Here is a 21,222-nt window from a genome sequence, read left to right as displayed (position 1 = left end):
GTCGGTCCTCCCCCGCCAGCCACCGTCGCCTATCCCTCCTCCCTCTGCGCCGCCGTCACCTCCTCCTCCTCACTGGACTCGGTACCGCCCTCCTCCTCCGTCCTCCCTGGACTCGCCACTGGCCGGGCCCTCCTCGCTCCGCCCTTCCTCCTCCGTCCTACTCTCTCCTTCCTCCTCCAGTCGCTCCTCCATCTCCCTCCTCCCTCCTTCATCCACAACCCCTCCTCCCTACTACATTTTGATTTAGTAGGCTAGGTCATATGCAACATTTTGATTTAGTTCATATGATTTAGTTGATTTAGTAGGCTAGTTGATTTAGAACATTTTGATTTTGTTGATTTAGTAGGCAAGTTGATCTAGTTGGCTAGTTGATTTAGTTGATTTATAGAACATTTTGATTTATTTGATTTAGTATGCAAGTTGATTTAATAAGCTAGTTGATTTAGTTGATTTATAAAACATTTTGATTTAGTTGATTTAGTATGCTAGTTGATAGCTTTGAAGATTTGGCACCACCTAGCTATGAAAATATAAGTGAAGAACCAAAAAAATCACATGCTACTGTTTTTCTTTCGTGTGAAGTGGATCGTTAATCCTTTCCTCATATTGCTTTGGGAAAATGGCTCCACCACCACCACCACCATGTCGATTGTGCAAGTCAAGGTGCGCCAGCAGCCTTACAACTGGCAAGCTGTTCGGCATCTACTTCCAGCCAAGTTTTCGTCATGCAGCGGTAAGAAATTATATGAAATGTAACAACTATTTTATTTTTAGTGTTGGCATTACTGCATTGTGTCATTTTGCTTTTTTACACAGATAGTCCCATGCAATGTGAGGTTGAAATTCAACAAGATGACAGGAGACACTGTGACATTTGAGGCTCCTGGAGGGCCGTACACTATGGAGGTCGAGAAAGGATGCAATATTTCGCAAACTGGAGGAGATGGATGGGCCCATTTACTCGCCCACATGCGTCTTACTGGTGGTGAGTTGATCAGCTTCTCCTTCAGAGCAGAAAGACCCAAGTTGGCTGTCATTTATATCAACCTGGTGGAAGATGATGAAGATGATGAAGATGATGAAGATTATGAAGATAATGAGGACCCACTCGATGAAGATGATGAGGACCCACTTCATGAAGCCATCATAGCTCAAAGAACGAGGCTGAGCGAGGAGGAGGTGTGCAACCTATGGGACATAATGTCGCCACGTGCTGACTTTGTCGGGGTGCCATTCGTAACCCGCCTGACAAGTACCATGGTCGATCGACATGATATGATATGTTATACTTACAAATGGAAATTATCCGATGATATACTTAGTGTAGAGTCCAATGATATGTTGTGTGGAATCTAGTCGATGATATGCTTATTAGTGTAGAATCTAAGGAACTATTAATAGTGTAGATAATCCATATATACTTATTTGCAAGAGTATGTGCGAGGCTATTTATTAATTGATATGTTTTTTCTTTTTCGGAAATTGGCAAAGAGCCTATCGTGAGTTATGGTATCGAGCCTGGTGAAGAAGGCTCAGCTGGACTACGCCTTACCGCAAGGGGCTCTGTCACAATCTGTAATTACAGCGTGGACATGGACGGTCGCACACACTTAAACTCGGTTGGGTGGAAGAGATTCCTCGATGGCAAGAATCTTCGTGTTGGACAGGCCATCCTAATTACTATCAGGAACACCAACCGCCCAGGCTTGAGGATGATGATCGTCTTCGATATCATCTAGAACTACATATGTGTGTGTGGCTATATTATCTAGAACTATATATGATAATCGTCGTCGATATCATCTAGAACTACATATGATGATCATCGTCGATATCATCTAGAACTACATATGATGATCATGGTCGATATCACCAAGTACTGCTTGAGGATGCATGTTGACTATATATGAAATTGTTATCTAGTACTCCCTCCGTTCCAAATTACTCGTCGTGGTGAGTACTACCTAGTACCTATAATGCTTTATGAAATTGATATCTAGTAGTACCTAGTATCTGGACCGAAACCAACGAAACGGGGTAGGAACCTGGGGAAAATGATGAAAGATATAGCAGTAGCGTGGGGCTAGGAAACCGCTACAGCTAACAAATAGTAGCGCCTTCCATAAAAGCGCTACTGATATAGTCAGTAGTAGTAGCTCTGGTACGGACAACACTACTACTAAGAGTTAGCTGTAGTGCCTTACTAGTAGTAGCGCCGCATCGCGCGCTGCTGCTAGCATCAAAACCCGCGCTACTACTAGGGTTTTCCCTATTAGTGATATGTTCCTCCCTTATAATAATTTTCAGTAGCATCATGAATGAATTCAACAATATAACCATCACTTAAAGCATTCTTTTCATGATCTACAAGCATAGAAAAATTTACTACTCTCCACATAAGCAAAATTCCTCTCATTCGGAATGGTGGGAGTATCATAAAAGACTTGAATACTATAAAAAATTTCCACATTAAAAGAGTAATGTTCATAAAAAGGGTAATCATAATCATGACAAGTTTTATAAATATAATCATCACTACTTTTTATAGCATAAGTTTCATCACAATAATCATCATAAGTAGCAACTTTGTTCTCATCATAATCGATTAAAACCTCTTCCAAGATAGAGGAATCATTACTAAATAAAGTTGACACTCTTCCAAATCCACTTTCATATTCATCACAATAAGATTCAACATCCTCCAAAATAGTGGGATCATTACTTCCTAAAGTTGACACTCTTCCAAACCCACTTTCATCAATATAATCATCATAGGTAAGAGGCATGCTATCATCATAAGAACTTTGCATATCAAAACTTGGGAGGCTAAAAATATCATCTTCATTAAACATAGCATCCCCAAGCTTGGGACAAACATTAATTTCAGAAAATATATTCCCAAATATTTCATCCTCATCAAACATAGCTTCCCCAAGCTTGGGCCTTTTCATATCATAAGCATAATCACTCTCATCATTAATAGTATGGATAGCACCAATAGTATAGCAATTATCATCGTCACAATGAGTAGTAAGAGAAACATAATTTGGGAGGGATACCTTTTTACCTTTGCTTCTCCGTTTTTTCTTTTTCTTCCTCACATCATGTGTGGGTTCAACCCTCTTCTTTGAGCTCCTTATTGATGAGATTGGTTGAATAGAAGGCTCCTCCTCGAAATAATAGGAGGATAATGGGAAGTATCTTCCCTTTCATTAGTATTCTCTTTATTTTCTATTTGTTTTCTTTTCTTTAGGTAATTGGCAGTATAAGGATTTTCAATGCAATTCACCGCACAATACATGTAAATCTTCTCTAGATCAAAATCAAAGAGTTTCTTAAGGACAAATTCTGGAAGATTCTTAGTTAAACGTTGCATTTCTTCATAACCCAAAAGCAAAATAAGTTCATTATAATGTGCAAGGGAAATCAAATCATCACAATTTTTGGACACGATTCGATCATGAAATAATTTTCATCGGAGATGTAAATGACCATGTTCATTGCAAAGTTCACAAGTACGGAAAAGGAAATGTGAATTTTCAGCATTCTTATCTAGCATTTCTTGCAACAATTTAGTTTCTAAATGCTTATGCCTCTTGCAATATCTATTTTCCCTATTTGGTGTGTACTTGCAAACCCCATGCACTCCACAAAATCGACATGCTTATAGGAGACATTTTCATCATAACTAGTGCAATCATCATTAGTACTATGGATATTCAAGGAGTTCATACTAACGACATTGCAATCATGCTCATCATTCAAAGATTTAGTGCCAAACATTTTATAGATTTCTTCTTCTAGCACTTGGGCACAATTTTCCTTACCATCATTCTCACGAAAGATATTAAAAAGATGAAGCGTATGAGACAAACTCAATTCCATTTTTTGTAGTTTACTTTTATAGACTAAACTAGTGATAAAACAAGAAACAAAAAGATTCAATTGCAAGATCTAAAGATATACCTTCAAGCACTCACCTCCCCGGCAACGACGCCAAAAAAGAGCTTAATGTCTACTACACAACCTTCTTCTTGTAGACGTTGTTGGGCCTCCAAGTGCAGAGGTTTGAAGGACAATAGCAAATTTCCCTCAAGTGGATGACCTAAGGTTTATCAATCCATGGGAGGCATCGGATGCAATGGTCTCTCTCAAACAACCCTACAACCAAATAACAAAGAGTCTCTTGTGTCCCCAACACACCCAATACAATGGTAAATTGTATAGGTGCACTAGTTCGGCGAAGAGATGGTGATACAAGTGCAATATGGATAGTAGATAAAGGTATTTGTAATCTGAAATTAAAAAAATAGCAAGGTAACAAGTGATAAAAGTGAGCGTAAACGGTATTGCAATAGTAGGAAACAAGGCCTAAGGTTCATACTTTCACTAGTGCAAGTTCTCTCAACAATAATAACATAATTGGATCATATCACTAGCCCTCAACATGCAACAAAGAGTCACTCCAAAGCAACTAATAGCGGAGAACAAACAAAGAGATTATGGTAGGGTACGAAACCACCTCAAAGTTATCCTTTTTGATATATCTATTCAAGAGTCCGTAGTAAAATAACATGAAGCTATTCTTTCCGTATGATCTATCATAGAGTTCATACTAGAATAACACCTTAAGACACAAATCAACCAAAACACTAATGTCACCTAGATACTCCATTGTCGCCTCAAGTATCCGTGGGCATGATTATACGATATGCATCACACAATCTTAGATTCATCTATTCAACCAACATAAAGTACTTCAAAGAGTGCCTCAAAGTTTCTACCAGAGAGTCAAGACGAAAACGTGTGCCAACCCCTATGCATAAGTTCACAAGGACACTGAACCCACAAGTTGATCACCAAAACATACATCAAGTGAATCACGTGAATATCCCATTGTCACCACAAATAAGCACGGCAAGACATACATCAAGTGTTCTCAAATCCTTAAAGACTCAATCCGATAAGATAACTTCAAAGGGAAAACTCAATCCATTACAAATAGTAGAGGGGGAGAAGCATCATAAGATCCAACTATAATAGCAAAGCTCACGATACATCAAGATCGTGCCACCTCAAGAACACGAGAGAGAGAGAGAGAGAGAGAGATTAAACACATAGCTACTGGTACATACCCTCAGCCCCGAGGGTGAACTACTCCCTCCTCGTCATGGAGAGCGCCGGAATGATGAAGATGGCCACCGGTGAGGGATCCCCCCTCCGGCAGGGTACCAGAACATGGTCCCCATTGGTTTTTGGTGGCTACAAAGGCTTGCGGCGGTGGAACTCCCGATCTATTGTTGTCCTCGATGTTTTTAGGGTATATGGAGATATATAGGCGAAATAAGTCGGTCAAGGGAGCCATGAGGGCCCCACGAGGGTGGAGGGCACGCCCAGGGGGTGGGCGCGCCCCCTGCCTCGTGGCCTCCTCGAAGCTTCCCTGACTTCAGCTCCACGTCTCCTGGATCACGTTCGTTCCAAAAATCACGCTCCCAAAGGTTTCATTCCGTTTGGACTCCGTTTGATATTCCTTTTCTTCAAAACACTGAAATAGGCAAGAAAACAACAATATGGGCGAGGCCTCCGGTTAATAGGTTAGTCCCAAAAATAATATAAAAGTGTATAATAAAGCCCGTAAACATACAAAACATATAATATAATATAATAGCATGAATGCTTCATAAATTATATATAGGTTGGAGACGTATCACCCGCCGCCGCCAGCAGCACCACACGGGCAAGGCCCGGTGGCGGGAGGAGGGAGGGGCGAGGGGGCGTTGGACGAGGAACGGGGAGAAGCCCCCAGTGGCCTCGGTCGGGGAGGCGCCGCGGGGGAGGGGGCGAGTCGAGAGGGTGGAGAGGGAGGCGGGATGGAGGGTGGGGGGAGGGTGACCGGTGGTCTGTGGGAGGGAAGGGCGGTCAGCGGCAGCGGGGGGTGGCCGGGAGGATTACTAGCCTAGGAGCTTGGGGCTCAGCCGCGAGTTTCCTCAAGATAGCACTTGTTGATGTCGTTAATCTAAGGTGCCTTGATATCTTGTTTCTGTCAGAGTCCTCATGAGTATTTCCATTGAAGCAACTTGTTCTAGAAATGAATATATCTTACTTACTTTCCACATAATCCCATGAAAGCATATGTGCCAAACGAACTATTAGAGCAATTCTAATAGGAGTCGCGAGATATGATAGGCGCATGGACCCAAACTACATTCGGAAGTGCCCTGGCTCTCGACTCCTCTAACTCTGTGTCCGGGGCTGAGTCGAACGGTTCAACTCTTGGAGTTGCTTGAGAGAAGTTGGCAAAAATTACAGTGTAAAATTCTAGAAGTCGAGAGGAAAATTGAGATCCTTTGAAACTAAGAAGCCCTAATTGAGATAATTCTACAAACTGATATGGCAAATTTTGATTAAAAATAGGGAGAGAAGGGGCCAGCTAAGTGATATTCGAGGGTGAGAGAAGTATCTGCGGTTATTCATGCTCGCGCTTCATCCTGATTTTCATTATCCATTGAGCAACCATCAACAAAATCTCTTCCTCTTCGTCATTGGTTGACCATGATGAATCATCGAAAAAACTCCTCTACCATCAACGCCATCTACAAAAAATTGTGAATCTATGTAATCTACATAATTCTACGAGGAATTAGACTTGTAAACATGAATAAAATTAGGGGAAATGTACCTTGGATTAAGTTGTCGAACACATTGAGGTCGGAGTATAAAATTGGGGTCAAGATGTGGCACAGTCGACATGAGAGATGGAGTTGTCTATAATGGGTGTCCGCGCTGGTCTCCTCAGCAAAGCCGACCTTCCCGCGGGAACCCGCGCTTGCACCACCGCGCCCTGGAGAAGTGTCGCGCCGCCGCATGGATATGCCTTCTCGCGTCGTGCAGTACCTAAGGAAGATGAGAGAGGGCCCCACCGCCACCAATGCCTATCGAGCTTCGCATGGCAACGGCGAGGTAAGGATGGGGGTGCTGGGATGAGTCGGGGTGGCGGATAGGGTTCGTCCACTCGGTCGCTCGTGGGAGCGATGCGAGAAGGGTTCGGGGGATTTTGTATGGTGCATTATTGTCTGTGTTTTCCTGCAATCCACCAAACAATATCTCACTTTAAATATGTCTTGGGCATATACTTGCTCCCTCCAAATTTATTAGTCCCTTTGTATTTTTGGCAAAATTTTGACAACAAAATCTAAATAATAAAACACAAGTTCTATAATACCCGTGGAAGCTTCTTTGGTGTACAAATCCAAAGGCATGTGACTTGGGTCAAATTTACGGACAAAATTGGACCCAAAATACAAGAGGACCGTTTAAACTGAAACAGAGAAAGTACACGCTACCTTATCTCAAGGTACACATGCTACCGAAAGTACCAAATGCGCCATCAAAGTACTCATACATCCCATAACAATGTAGTGCAATAAATTATAAAAAATATACAAGTCATACAAAGATGCTTAGGTCTCTTCTTAAAAAAATGCATCAGTCTTGAGGAGCTTCAAAAAGATTCAGAGGACGTGGTGGATGCCAAATTTTTCAAAGGTGCAACGTTTAGACATGTGTTTGATCATCCGGACAGCACCCTCACTGTTGTTGCACCAGCTCACCTCCACGCCAGTGAGCACAACGGTCTTATCTTCGACATTTTCTTGCACATATTTGGAGCTGAAGGTCTTGAAGAAGGAGACGACACAGAATTCACCTGAGCCCAGGTTAACCAGGTGGCTCTTGTACGGAGTCTCATCAAACAGGTGGAGATAATCCCAAGAACGCCGTAAATGAGGCGGCGACTCAAAATCCATGGCATTGGCAGGGAGGTCCAGAGCACACAAGCTGTGGGGGCTGCTAGGAGGAGAGAGGGCGAACCAAAGCTTGAGCTTGGGGACATACTCCGCTTTGCCAGAGAAAGGCAGCGCCCAGTTTCCAGCCCGTGTCCACTTGTGACTAACCATATTAAAGGTATAGGTGCCTATACCCTCTTCAGATACACACATGGTCGAACTGTCAAGCAACATGGAAGAACAGTTCATGGCGGCTCTACAGTTTGAAGGGTCGTCTGCGAATGGTGGCACGGGCAGATCTCGCCATACCCAATCCAAATTGTAATGGGACTGCACCGACACCAGGGGTCGGGAGGAATCATTATTGCCCAAGTAGGTCAGGTACTCAAAGGTACTGCTACCTTCAGGAACCAGATCCAGGACATAGAGGCACTGGGAATCTTTAGATTTTAACGGATCAGGATTGGGTATTAAGAAGGAGACGCAATTGGGTCCCTTGCCATTTCGCATAGGGGGTGTGGTCACAACTGACTTGAAGTCAGGGTCTAAGAGGTTTGTACGACCAAAGGAGTCACCGATCATGATGGAGTTTTCTCTAATTAGAGTGACGAAATTAGATGCTTTGAAATTGACTGCTGGCTTAGGCAGCTCTTTCCAGGACTGTACCATTGATAGTTTCTTCTTCTTCTTGTGCTTGGCTTTTGATGCATCTTCTGCTGCTTGCACTTGCGCTGCGATTTCTGCTGTTTCGTAGAAAAGGGGTCGGATATCCATGCGGTACAGAGAATGGATGCTGCTCCCGAGGTCGCGCATTATCAGATTCACAAACCGGCGATGCATTTCGTCCTCTCCAAAAATTGATCACTCGAATCCTCTCGTTCTGGACTCTGGACTGATTTTCTAGAGAAAGAGGAAATGAAGCGAATGTTATTTCTTTCAGAAGCTGTACGAATTATTGAGAATCAATCAGATAACACGCAGTACGTGGAGACCGATCGAGAAATACACACCTGTGGCAAATTCCCGCTTGCCTGTAATTCCTGACTATTATATGTTCAGGACTATCAGAAAACCAATATGTGTAGACTGTAGGGGATAATTGACGATAACACCAGCAGACAGGCTAGGAGGAGAAAGACAGCGGGAGATCTTCACAGCTTCGCTTGGTGAAATAGCGCAGGAAGGCGACGGTGGCGGCCGGGGCGACGCACTCAGGATCGATACATGGGCCAAGTTGTTACTGTTGGAGTAGGTCAAGTCGTGTTCCCCGTCGTTGAAATATGGGCCTGGCGCGGTTCTCCAGGTCTAGGTTAGGCGGAGGGGATTCTAAAAAAAAAGTCTAGGCAGAGGGGTTCCATTTTGCTTCAAGTCGTCGTTCCGCGGGATATGAACTGAAAAATATTTTCGTCCTGCTTTATAGATAAAGCAACGTCCGAGCATATATACAAGATACACACGATCAAAAAAGAAAAAAAAGATACAAGATCTTAAATAACATACTTGAGCATTGGAACCCTCTGCGACCCGAGGTCAAGCCATCGAGGAAACTAAGTCATGTGAGATGCCCGCCGCCAAAGGAAGACCTCGCTCTATCAACTCCCATGTGGCCACCATTGTTGTGTCCCCGTCTGTCTCTACCTCCAAAGAGGACTAGTTTGACACCATTTAGTTGGTACTTCGGAAGCGATCAGTTACTCATAGAAATAACGAGCAAGACATGTCTATATTCTACAATAGAGAGACATGTCTAAACCATGTTGATATGTTGTGTGAGCACTCAGAACGTCTTATACCTTCCTATGTAATGTCATGCCTGAAAGTGGTGCTATTTCTATGCCTGAACTCCCTATCGCAAGACATGAATTTCATAGGCTGTATGAAATGAACCAAGGTCTTAAACTTATGGCTTTGTAAGTTGCGGTGGTGCAGCAAGACATGAATTTTGTATTTACACATCAAGTCAGTTTTTCCAATCTTGGCGTATTATAGCAGCTTGTTGTATAGAAGAAAATATACGGCTTTGCAATTGTGCAAATTAATAAATTAAGATGGTGCTTTAGAAGCTTCACATTTGATAACTACTATAGTAAGTTTGCCTCCGTGCTTTTTATGATATTTCCAGGGCAACAAAGAAGCCACAAGTTCAAGCCTCTTCGTTGGATGCAAAAAAATTATTTTCATGTCAGTATACATCTGTAATGGCATGTTCTTATTTTTTATATTCCATGCCATGCTTAATACAATCTATGAACCTTCAAAGATCTTGGTTTTCAACAAGCACAAGTTTCAACCATTGATGGTCTTTCAAAGATCTTTTCACTATTCTTATTTGCATTTTAGATGATTATATTTGACATATTTGAATATGTGAATGTGCAAAGGTGATGTTGTCTAGATTTTTTAATCTTCATCATTAAAAAAATGCACAATTATTTTTGGGTTGATTACCAATTTAGATTGCAAATGTGTTGAATGTACATATTGATTGTGATTATAATTCAAAATAGCAGCCAAACAACATATGTCATTCATTTCATAAATCCCCTGGCAGCCAAACAAGAAAACTGAACTTGGAATTCAAATATATCCCACCAAACGAGCTATTAGAGAAATTATAACGGGACTCATGAGATATGCTAGATGCTCGAACCCAAACTACATTCGGAAGTGTTCTGACTCTCGGCTCCTCTAACTCTGTGTCCGGGGCTGAGCCGAACGGTTCAACTCTTGGAGTTGCTTGACAGAAGCTGGCAAAATTTACAGCGTAAAATTTCAGAAGTCGAGAAGCTGGGAAAATTGAGATCATCTAAAACTGAGAAGCGACAGTTGAGATAATTCTACAAACTGACATGAGCTTTTTAGATTAAAAATAGGGGAGAGAAGGGGCCAACCCAGTGAAATTGACGAAAAAGGGTCTCTCTCCGCTTTAGATTATAAAGCAACAACCAACCGATACAACCAGCTTGCTGGGGCAGCACTACAAACAAGCCCGAAAGAAAAAGGAGAGAAAGAAAAAAGAAACAAATGCCGACGCTGGCAGCTCAACTATGCAAAGATGACCGACACCCGCTGCACCCTTCGAAGAAGTATGCCGCCCGCCAAGCACTCCGAAGCCTCGTGTACCAAGCAACATTTTCATGAAGAAATGCGACGACGACGACGCAGCTGCCTGGACAAGTCCTAGGGTTTCCCCCGGTACGCGGATGGCAGCGAGGAAGGGGTATCACCGACGCCCCTCAGGAGGGTCCGGCAATGCCCACGGGCGCAGCCGTGCCGATGGCGAATGAGCCGCTAGAGATTTCTCCCGCCCCGAAACCACCACCGCCACCCCAGACAATCGAAAGTGCACTGCCCAACATGCCGCCCACCAGCTTGTGCCACCACAGACACCGCACCATCTTCACCATCTCATTGAGGCCACCAACACGAGACCTGGAGGTAGGACAAGGAGACACCAGGCTCGGTGGCAACGCAATGCAGCCGACATGAGGGAAAAACCTCCACCGTCGCACGGAGCCGACCGGACGTAGCGACAGGGACTTGCCAGGCCAACACCGGCCCGGCCGGACCCCAACGGGTCTGGACAGTCCCTGCAGCCACGCTGCAACATGCTGGCCGCCAGAGCCATCACCACCACAGCCAAGGCCGCCTCGCCTCACCACCAGGTAGCTATGCCGTCGTGCCCCGGACCGCTGGCCCGCCGCAACCCAGATGGGGCCCGAAATGGCCCAGATCTGGGCCGAGCAAGCGTTGCCGGCCAGCCGCCCACCGCGCCGCCCCGTAGACAACGGCCACGCCGCCGCGTCGAAGGCACCCGAGGCCCGCAGAACTCCGCCACCGAGCCCCGCCGCCGCCAGCCGAATAGCACCGCCGTCGGGCAGGAGGGAGCCCCGACTCCCCCTCCAGGCATGCGGGAAGGGATGTCCGCCGCCGCCAGCGCTGTCCGGGCACACCGGAGGCCGCTGCCGGCGGCGGCGAAGGGAGATGGAGGAGGAGGGGGTCGAGACGGGGAGGAGGGCAGGGGGCGCTTCGCCGCCTCGAGGGGCGATAGGAGCGCCTGGGGAGAGGGAGGTGGGCTGGGGGGCGTGTGCGATGGCGGCCGGCGCCTGCGGAAGGGGGCGAGGGTGGCTGGCGACGGCGGGGGGAGCAGGGGAGGAACCCTAGCTCGGGTGGATGGGAATGCTTTCAGCCCAACCCAGTGAAATTCGAGGGTGAGAGAACTATTTGCGGTCATGCATGCTTGCACTTCATCTTGATTCTCATTATCCATAGAGCAGCCATCAACAAAATATATATCTTCGTCTTCTTCATTGGTTGATGATGATGAATCTGCTAGTTGTATTTATGTGGATTAGAACTAGTAGCCTACGTGATTCTAATACTAGGTCAGGTTACATTACAAGTAGTAGTCCAGTCAGGAGTTGTACGGCTTGGCTGCGTATACGTGCAGGTCTTGGAGTTTTAGCTTAGGTCGGTTGGCTTGATGCATATATATACACGACCAGACCATAAGGTTGTAACAACGAGGAAAGAAAATAGATAAGAAAAGTTTAGGGCACGATAAGGGCCCTATGCTACAGAAGTTTTTGTGCGCATGTTTGTCGTACTGTGATGTGATCGATCATGTGGGCGAGTTTCAACGGAATCATTGGAAAAAACTTCTCTACCATCAACAACATCTACAAAATTTGTGAATTTGTGTAATCTAAATGATTATACAATTAATTATAATTGTAAACATGAATAAAATTGGGGAAAATATACCTTGGGGCAAGTTGTGAGACACGTTGAGGTCAGAGCGGTCAAGATGTGGCACGGTCAACATTGGGAGATGGAGTTGTATATGATGGACGTTCGTGTCGGCCTCCTCGGCAAGCCGATGTCGCTGCGGGAGCCCAACCTTGCACCACCACGCCCTGGAGTAGCGCCGCGCCGTCGCATCAATGTACCATCTCGCACCGCGCAACAACGAGGGAGGGGGGAAGAGAGGGGTCCGCCGCCACCAACGCCTACCGAGCTTCGGCAGATGGCAGCAAAGGGGAGGAATTGGAGGGCTAGGACGAGTTTGGGCGGCGTCTAGAGTCCGTCCACTCGGTCGCTCACAGGAGCGTCGCGAGAGGGGCTGGGGGCAATTTTTGTGTGGTGTATTATTGTATGCCTTTTTCTTGCAATTCGTGGAATCCACCAAACAATATCTCACTCTAACATGTCTCGGCATATACTTGCTCCCTCCAAATTTATTAGTCTCTTTGTAGTTTTGGCAAAATTTTGACCACAAAACTTAACTAATAAAACATGAGTTCTATTAAACCGTTGGAAACTTAATTTCATGTACAAATCCAAACACATATGACTTGGGTCAAATTTATGGTCAAAATTTGACCCAAATTACAAGAGGATCATTTAAACTGAAACGGAGAAATTACACGCCACCTTATCTCAAGGTACACCATAAGTACCAAACACACCGTCGAAGTACTCATACATCCCGTAATAATTTAGTGCAATGCATTATAAAATATACTTCCAAATGCATCAGTCGTCTTGAAAAGCTCCAAAAAGATTCAGAGGACGCAATGGATGCCAAACCTTCCAAAGGTGTAACGTTTAGACCTGTGTTCGATCATCCGGACAACGCCTTCACCGTCGTCGCAGCGGCGCACCTCCAGGCCAGTGAACACAGCAGACTCATCCTCGATATTTTCTTCCACATATTTGGTCTTCAAGGTCTTGAAGAAGGAGACGACGCAGAACTTACCTGAGCCCAGGTTAACCAGGTGGCGCTTGCATGGAGCCTCGTCAAGCAGGTGGAGATAATCCCAGGCAAGCAGCAGCTCAGGCGGTGACTCAAAATTCATGGCGTTGGTAGGGAGGTCCAGAGCACATAGGCCGTGGGGGCTACTTGGAGAGAGGGCAAACCAAAGCTTGAGCTTGGGGACATACTCCGCTTTGCCACAGAAGGGCAGCGCCCAGCTCCCAGCCCGTGACCACTTGTGATTAACCATATGAAAGGTATAGGTGCCTATGCCGTCTTCATGGGAGGATATGCACATGGTTTTAGTGTCAAGCAACATGAAAGAACAGTTCATGGCGGCTCTACCGCTCACGGGGTCGTCTGCGAATGGTGGCAGAGGCAGATCACGCCATAACCAGTTCAAATGGAAATGGGAAGACACAAGGGGCCGGGAGGCGTCCATGCTCCCCAAGTGGGTCAGGAACTCAAAGGTGGAGGAATTCCTACTGCTACCACTGCCAGGAGGAACCAGGTCCAGGACAAAGAGGCACTGGGAATCTAAAGATATCAAGGGATCCGGGTTGGGGATGGAGAAACAGATGCAGTTGGGTCCCTTGCCGTTTTCCATGGGGGGCATCGGCACGACGGAGTTGAAGTCGGTGTCGATGAGCGTCGTGCGGCCATAGGAGTCGGCCACCATGATGGAGTTTTCTCTCAGCAGGGTGAAGAAACTGGATGCTTTGAAATGGGCTACCGGCTTGCGCAGATCGTTCCAGGACTCCATTGTTGACAGCTTGTTATTCCTCCTCTTGGCTTTTGATGCATCTTCTGCTACGATTTCTGCCGTTTCGTAGAAAAGGTGCCGGGGATCCATGCGGTACAGAGAATACATGTTATCCCTGATGTCGTGCATTATCAGATTTAGACACCGACGATGCATTCCCCTACAAACTTGATCAATCCAATCCTGTGGCAAAATCCCGCTCGCCTCCAATTCCTGGGTATTATACATCCAGAACCATCAGAAAGCAAATTACTTCATATATATAGGGCCCGGCGAGCGCTGTGCCATCGGATATGTGAGTCACGCAAATCTTACGCAAAACAAATCGGATGAGAAGGCCGTGACCGCCGAGCTTGGAGACGAGCGCCAGCAGCAGAAAGAGCGCGCGAGATCTGCACTGCTACGCTTGGAGAAATCGAGCAGGAAGACCGCGGCGGCGGCGGCGGCAACTCAGCGGTCGATATTTGGATAGATTGTGTAGGTCAAGGTCGTGTTCCACGTTTTATAGTACTCCCTCCGTTCGGTAATAGATGACTCCAGGGGAGGCGGAATCGTGAACAAATCAATTTTACAATAAGGCCCTTCCGAAATTTGAAATCATTACAATCCAGTACCCAGTTCTCCGTCCGCTCGTCGCGATCCACCGCGCGGAACCTCCGTCCGCCGGCCAGAACCTCGATCTCCCGCCGGCCAGAACCTCGAGCTCCATCCCTAGCACTAGGACCCCGTCGCCGGCGTCAGCTCCTCGAGCTCCCGCACCCAGCACCTCGAGCTCCCCACCTCCGAGTACCTCGAGCTCCGTCTCCGGCAGCAAGATAGCGCCGGTGACTCCAGCACATCGAGCTCCGTCTCCGCCGCTGCCAGGATCAGGCGCCGCGGCTCCATCTTCTGCCTCTGCCAGGCTCAGGCGCCGTGGCTCCATCTTCCGCCGCTGCCAGGCTCAGGCGCCGCGATTCCATCTTCCGCCGCTGCCAGGCTCAGGCGCCGCAGCTCCATCTTCCGCCGCGGCTCCATCTTCCTCTCCTCCTTGCTGTAGCGTGGGAAGGTGTCCCTGCATCTCCACGGCAAGGTTCGTGGCCACAGGGGTGCAGCTGCTACCACAGGTTCTTCTATAGATGTTGATCCTCTGAACGATCTGTAGATGTTGATGTTGATGTTGATGCTACCACTGGTTCTTCTGTAGATGCTGATGCTACCACAGGGGTGCAGCTGCTACCACCATCTCCTCTGAAGGATCTTCTCGCGCGCCACCACTGGTTCCTCACGTTTTTCTGTCTCTGTAGATGTTGTTTGAATGACTTGAGTTGTCTGAAGAGAGCCAGTTTCTTCAGGTGCATCAGTGAGATCAACCAAGTTGTCATTGAGGAAGCTTTTAAACTCCTGGAAGTTCTCCTCTGTGGGGCGATAGTGGCCACTGTGAGGCCAAATAGCCTGCCAACAATAAAGTTCAGGTTGTGTCAGCATGTTGCCTGATAAAACTGGTGTAAGAGCTGTTTGCAGATAAGAATTGCATACCTTCAGAGTCCCATTTTGAGCAACCAGTTTCCTAGCAGCAGATGTAGCTCCCCCAGCAAGAAAGCTAGAATGCTGAAATTTACCTTTCTTCTTCTGCAATTTATAAAGGCAAAAAAGATTCATATTACACACTGAACTGACATTTCTACAGTTGATACATTAGGGCTGCCTATACAAAAGCACCAAGTAGGCTACTAGAACGAAAAATAAAACTGAATCTCTTGTGATTATCTCTCAGTCTCTCAGCTCACGTATAACAAATTAGCAAGTGAGGCAACATATTTCAGTCTATCGGTCTTAACATGTGCATGTTTTGAAACAAGTGAGGCATACCAGAAATCATGAAGCAAAGCAATAATCTTAAAAAGTCAGAGGATAAACAAATTAACATGCAATGCAAGAATTTTAATTGCGTACTCCATTTTCAACACATTTCTGTCTTTGTAATAATCCTCAATTATTATTTTCATTCTTTATTTGCACAAACTAAAGTAAAGATAAACTGGATGAATGCCTAATGTTTATCACAGTTTTTGACTCTGCTTTTCAACTTACGTGTCACAGTGAGCTCAGGTTGTGTCATCGCCCCCACTATGATGATGTTTGGTGTTGATCTCAACATGAGTCCTCGGCAAGATGATGATTGGGAACTTGAAGAACCAGAAGAACAAGAAGAACCAGATTTAAATTGGCTTCCTCAAGAAGAACAAGAACAAGATATGAATTGGACTCCTCAAGAAGAACTAGATTTACATTTCATTCCTCAAGAACAAGTACCAGATCTGAATTGGAATCCTCAAGAAGAACAAGTACCAGATCTGAATTGGCTTCCTCAAGAAGAACAAGATATGAATTGGACTCCTCAAGAAGAACAAGAAGAACCAGATTTACATTTCATTCCTCAAGAACAAGTATCAGATCTGAATTGGAATCCTCAAGAAGAACAAGTGCCAGATCTGAATTTGTTTCCTCAAGAAGAACAAGATATGAATTGGACTCCTCAAGAAGAACAAGAAGAACCAGATTTACATTTCATTCCTCAAGAACAAGTATCAGATCTGAATTGGAATCCTCAAGAAGAACAAGTGCCAGATCTGAATTTGTTTCCTCAAGAAGAAGAAGTACAACTTGAAGGTGCTCAGCATCCAAAAAGCAGAGAACTGACAAATAAGGAGAGATTTGGTGTTTATTTTGCTCTCAAAGTAATCAAGAACAAAGATGGACAAGTAGTGAAAACAGACAAGAAGCTCGTTGCCGACGTACTGAAAACAAGCCTAAGCACTGTTAGCAGAATATGGAGAAGAGCAAATCGCCAAATTGCACGAGGGGAGGAAGTTGATGTCTCGAACCAAAAGAAAAGAAGAGTCGGCCGTAAGCCGAAAGATCTGGACCTGTCGAGGATGGCGACAATCCCACTGAATAGGCGGAGGACATTTCGAAGTCTAGCAAGGTCTCTGGGTGTAAGCTGCACGACCTTACACGCAAGGTTCGTGTTGGGTGAGTTGAGGCGCAACACTAACAAACTGAGGCCCACGATAAAGCCAGCCAACGAGATAGAGAGATTGAGATTTTGCATTTCTATGGCTGATGAGAATTGGCTGAGAACTCCTTGGCCTCTTTTCCGGGAATTAGACGACATAGTTTATATGGATGAGAAATGGTTCAATCTGACACAGGAGGAGAACGGCTACTTGCTGCTTCCCGAAGAACCTGATCCCTTACGCACCTTGCATCATAAGGATAGCATCGCGAAGGTGATGTTTCTTGCGGCCGTGGCTAAACCAAGATATGGCAATGTTGGTGTCGTCACGTTTGATGGAAAGATAGGCATTTGGGCCTTTGTCACAGAGTCTCCGGCTCAAAGAAGGAGTGAAAATAGAGAAAGAGGGACACTTGAACTCAAATCATTGAAAGTTACAAGAGATGTAATGAGGCTCTATATGTGTGAGAAACTGATTCCAGCTATCCATGACCTGTGGCCCGATGAAGATGAAGAACGGACCATCTTTATCCAGCAAGATAATGCTACACCGCATCTTAAGCCTAGTGACGAGGTTTTTCGACGGGCCGTAGAACAGACCGGTCTGGATATCAAGTTGATCCAGCAACCTCCAAATAGCCCCGACCTGAATATTCTTGATCTTTGCTTCTTCAGGTCTCTCCAGTCGCATACCGATTGCAGAGCACCTCAAAGCATAAGGGAATTGATAGAAGGCGTGGAGGAAGAATATCAAAACTATGATGTCAACACGTTAGCTCGAAGCTTCGTGACACTGCAATCATGCATGAGAGAGATTATGAGAGAAAAAGGAGGGATAGGCTACAAGATTCCTCACATGCAAAAAGAGCGCCAGCAGCAAGAAGGAAGGCTTCCTATCGCTCTCTCTTTAAACGTTGAGCTAGTTGAGCAAACCTTAGCACTTATAGCAGCAGCAGACCTCGAGGCAGCAGCAGCAGCACCTTTGAAGCAGAGAAAGAGAAAGAGGAGCAGCAGCACCTTCCAAGCAGAGAAAGGGAAAGAAGACCAGCAACATCCTCCAAGCAGCAGTACTCTACAAGCAGTAGCAGCACCACCACCACCTTCGAAGCAGAGAAAGAGAAAGAAGAGCAGCAGCGCCCTCCAAGCAAAGAAAGGGAAAGAAGACCAGCAACATCCTCCAAGCAGCAGTACTCTACAAGCAGTAGCAGCACCACCACCACCTTCGAAGCAGAGAAAGAGAAAGAAGAGCAGCAGCGCCCTCCAAGCAAAGAAAGGAAAAGAAGCAGAGAAAGGGAAAGGAGCAATTCCGTGCGTCCCTGCAAAGGTTGTGTTCAGCAGGATAATGGAAGCAGTTTGCAGGCCAGTAATGTGTTAAATTTCACACAATCATTTCCATTGTTGATGACCAGGAAGAGCATAGGATACGAGCACAGATTGTGTGTAAACTCCAACAGATTTGATTACTGTATATGAAAGGAAAGGATGATGCAATTTTTTTATTAGCAACATGGCAATCTCTGTGTCAATAACTATGTGGTTCAACTTGTATGATTGTATGAGCATGAAGTGGTTGTGTGAGCATGAATTAGGAGTAATAATTGTTTCTTCTAGAAACACATCAGTGGTAATAATAATAATAACAAATGAAGCAACTAACTGACCTTGTATTGCAACTATTGACATTGTATTGCAACTAAATCCGAATGTGCTGCTTCAGGTAATTGACATTGTATTGCAACTAAATTGTTTTTAGAAAATGCAGATGTCATTTTTGTCATATTTGGGACTCTGCAATTTCTTACTCACTGAATTTATCATATAATGTGGTTCATGATCAATGGTGAAAGAACTGAACACAGATGGTTACCATGGGGGAGCGTAGTGATTGGAATTGCTTATCCTCTCGGACGTCGACACGCAGTTGTTGGTCGCCGGGCACAAGGCAAGGGACGGGGGCCTCTTCTGCACGCCAAGGTAGCTCGCCTTTGTGCCACTGGAGCAGCCAAGAGAGCAAGAGAAATAAACAAACACACATGTCAGACCACCAGAAAAGAAGAAATTCAGTTAACTGGTAACTGCATCCCCTTCTTCAGAGAGAGCTCAGGTTCTGAATTTTCCCTTCAGTGTACACACAAGTGGAGAACAAAAAATCTAGCAGAAACAGAGGACTGAACCAAGATACGGCAAAGAATAGCTGCATGTTTCTGAAGATGCAGCCTAGTGCCCAAATCTGTGCGCCATCTGTGCGGGATTTGTGCGATCTCAAGTCGCACGCAAGTGGCAGATGGGAGTACAGACTACAGAGAAATGACTAATGCTTTGATCCAATGACTACTGGCAAGCGGGATTTGTGCAGGACAAAAAAGACTAATGCTTTGATCCAATCTTATGGCGCCTACAGACTACAGAGAGGTTAACTGAACAGTATACTTGAGAATGGAGAAAGGGATTCCAGAGGTGAGAGGTGGCTAGGCTGACCGTGATGTAGATAACGAAGGAGGCGACGATGGTGCGGTACCGGCCGAGCCACGAGTCGGCGACGGCGGCGCCGAGCAGCGGCAACATCGACGCGGCGCCCGACCACGCATTGACGGCCGCGGGCGCTAGGGCAGCGGCTGGCGGAGCTCCTTGGCGGGTGTGCCGGCTGGCTCGGTATGGAGTCAGAGCTTGCGTACTGCCGCTCCAGGCCGCCGCCCGCAATTCTGCCGGCAGATCAACCACCGGCGATGTGGCAAAAATTGAAGCTTGAGACGGTGGGGAACGAGGAGGGGGACGAGCCGGCAGCATCGCAGCGTGGTTCGGGGGAGGAAGGCGGCGTGGGGCGGGGGAGGGAGGAAGGCGGTGGGGGGCGGCGTCGGAGAGCCAAGACGGCGAGCGGGCGAGCAAGAATGGTGAGCGATGGAGTTCTATGTCGGGAGCGGAGGACCGCGGGATTGGTCGGAAAAAATAGAAGGACTGTTTCGCAAAAAATACGACGGGGTCATCTATTACCGAACGGAGGGAGTAATATTAACTGTAAATTTTGTTTACCATGATTAATATATGTTTTATCTACCGATTTACAATTTTCTAGTGTCAGACAGTTTTCCATGTCTCCTCTTTTCACGTTAGTTTAATAACTGATACTCTCATACTGATAATGATTAACCTGTGAACGATTAATTCTGGAATAAGGTCCCTAAGTGTGGTATTGAACTTTTATTTCTTGTATATACTAGCTGAGAATCTTTGCAGTAATCAGTATTGAAGTTCAAATTGACTGATGAGATCATTTTTTTACAGGCATCTACCCATCTTTTTTTTTTTTGAAACAGATCATCTACCCATCTTTTAAGTTTGAAGCAATGGCATCCTGGTGCAGTTTCCTCCGCCTTTTGAAGAAATTAACTGATGAAGTACCGATGTGTTCCATTGTGCATGCGAACATCTTCCACGTATCAGCTTCAAAGTAGACATCCAGAAATAAATCATCCAGTTATCGAGTGCTGTTAGTTTTAGAGATGCATGATGAACTGAATCTGGAATTTGCTGAACCAACTCTTGGAGTTTAGTGGTGCCTAGCATGATGAACGAACCTTGGGCTCCTGTTCTATCTTCATTACCGATCATTTTAGTCGTCTTGGATTTTTATTTCCTTGTTTGAAGCAAGTAGCAGTTTTGTACAGTATCTGCTTGGGCTAATCCCTCTAGATATGCGGTAAATTATATCTTTTTGATTTGATTGAGCGGCAAATCACTTGCCGTGCTCTGCAATTTTCAGAGTTTGGCTCATGGAATGGAATGGCAACGGTGCATGCTGTTTCCTCTGCTATGAGGTGCATGCTGTTTCCTCTGCTATGAGGTGCATGCTGCCAGCTGCCAGTTTTACCACACAATGAATCAATGAAGCCATTTCAAAAAAAAAAAAATCCATGTCAAACAAAAT

At 45.6% G+C, this 21,222-nt stretch overlaps 2 protein-coding genes across 5 annotated transcripts; one reads left to right on the top strand and one right to left on the bottom strand.

Moving 5' to 3' along the window:
• Window positions 1-13,193: 13,193 nt before the first annotated feature.
• LOC123043748 (uncharacterized) lies at window positions 13,194-20,221 on the bottom strand. 4 transcript variants are annotated; one of them, XM_044466304.1, is made up of 4 exons: window positions 19,776-20,221; window positions 19,165-19,290; window positions 15,818-15,910; window positions 13,194-15,733 (listed from the first exon to the last, which is right to left on the bottom strand). In XM_044466304.1, exon 4 carries the CDS (start codon window positions 14,528-14,530, stop codon window positions 13,349-13,351), a length of 1,182 nt encoding a protein of 393 aa, XP_044322239.1. In that variant the 5' UTR covers window positions 14,531-15,733; window positions 15,818-15,910; window positions 19,165-19,290; window positions 19,776-20,221; the 3' UTR covers window positions 13,194-13,348. The 4 variants fall into 4 exon arrangements, with proteins under 4 accessions (XP_044322239.1, XP_044322238.1, XP_044322240.1 ...); XM_044466306.1 differs by having other exon boundaries at window positions 14,811-15,733; window positions 19,776-20,214; XM_044466303.1 differs by lacking the exons at window positions 19,165-19,290; window positions 19,776-20,221 and adding an exon at window positions 16,373-16,660.
• Window positions 16,411-18,803, top strand: LOC123043747 (uncharacterized). Its single transcript, XM_044466302.1, has 2 exons — window positions 16,411-18,451; window positions 18,572-18,803. Exons 1-2 carry the CDS (start codon window positions 16,411-16,413, stop codon window positions 18,670-18,672), a joined length of 2,142 nt encoding a protein of 713 aa, XP_044322237.1. The 3' UTR covers window positions 18,673-18,803.
• Window positions 20,222-21,222: the final 1,001 nt, after the last annotated feature.

Source organism: Triticum aestivum, chromosome 2B (genome assembly GCF_018294505.1).
Source record: "Triticum aestivum cultivar Chinese Spring chromosome 2B, IWGSC CS RefSeq v2.1, whole genome shotgun sequence".
Taxonomy (NCBI): domain Eukaryota; kingdom Viridiplantae; phylum Streptophyta; class Magnoliopsida; order Poales; family Poaceae; genus Triticum; species Triticum aestivum.
This window is presented reverse-complemented; position numbering and strand designations above follow the sequence as displayed.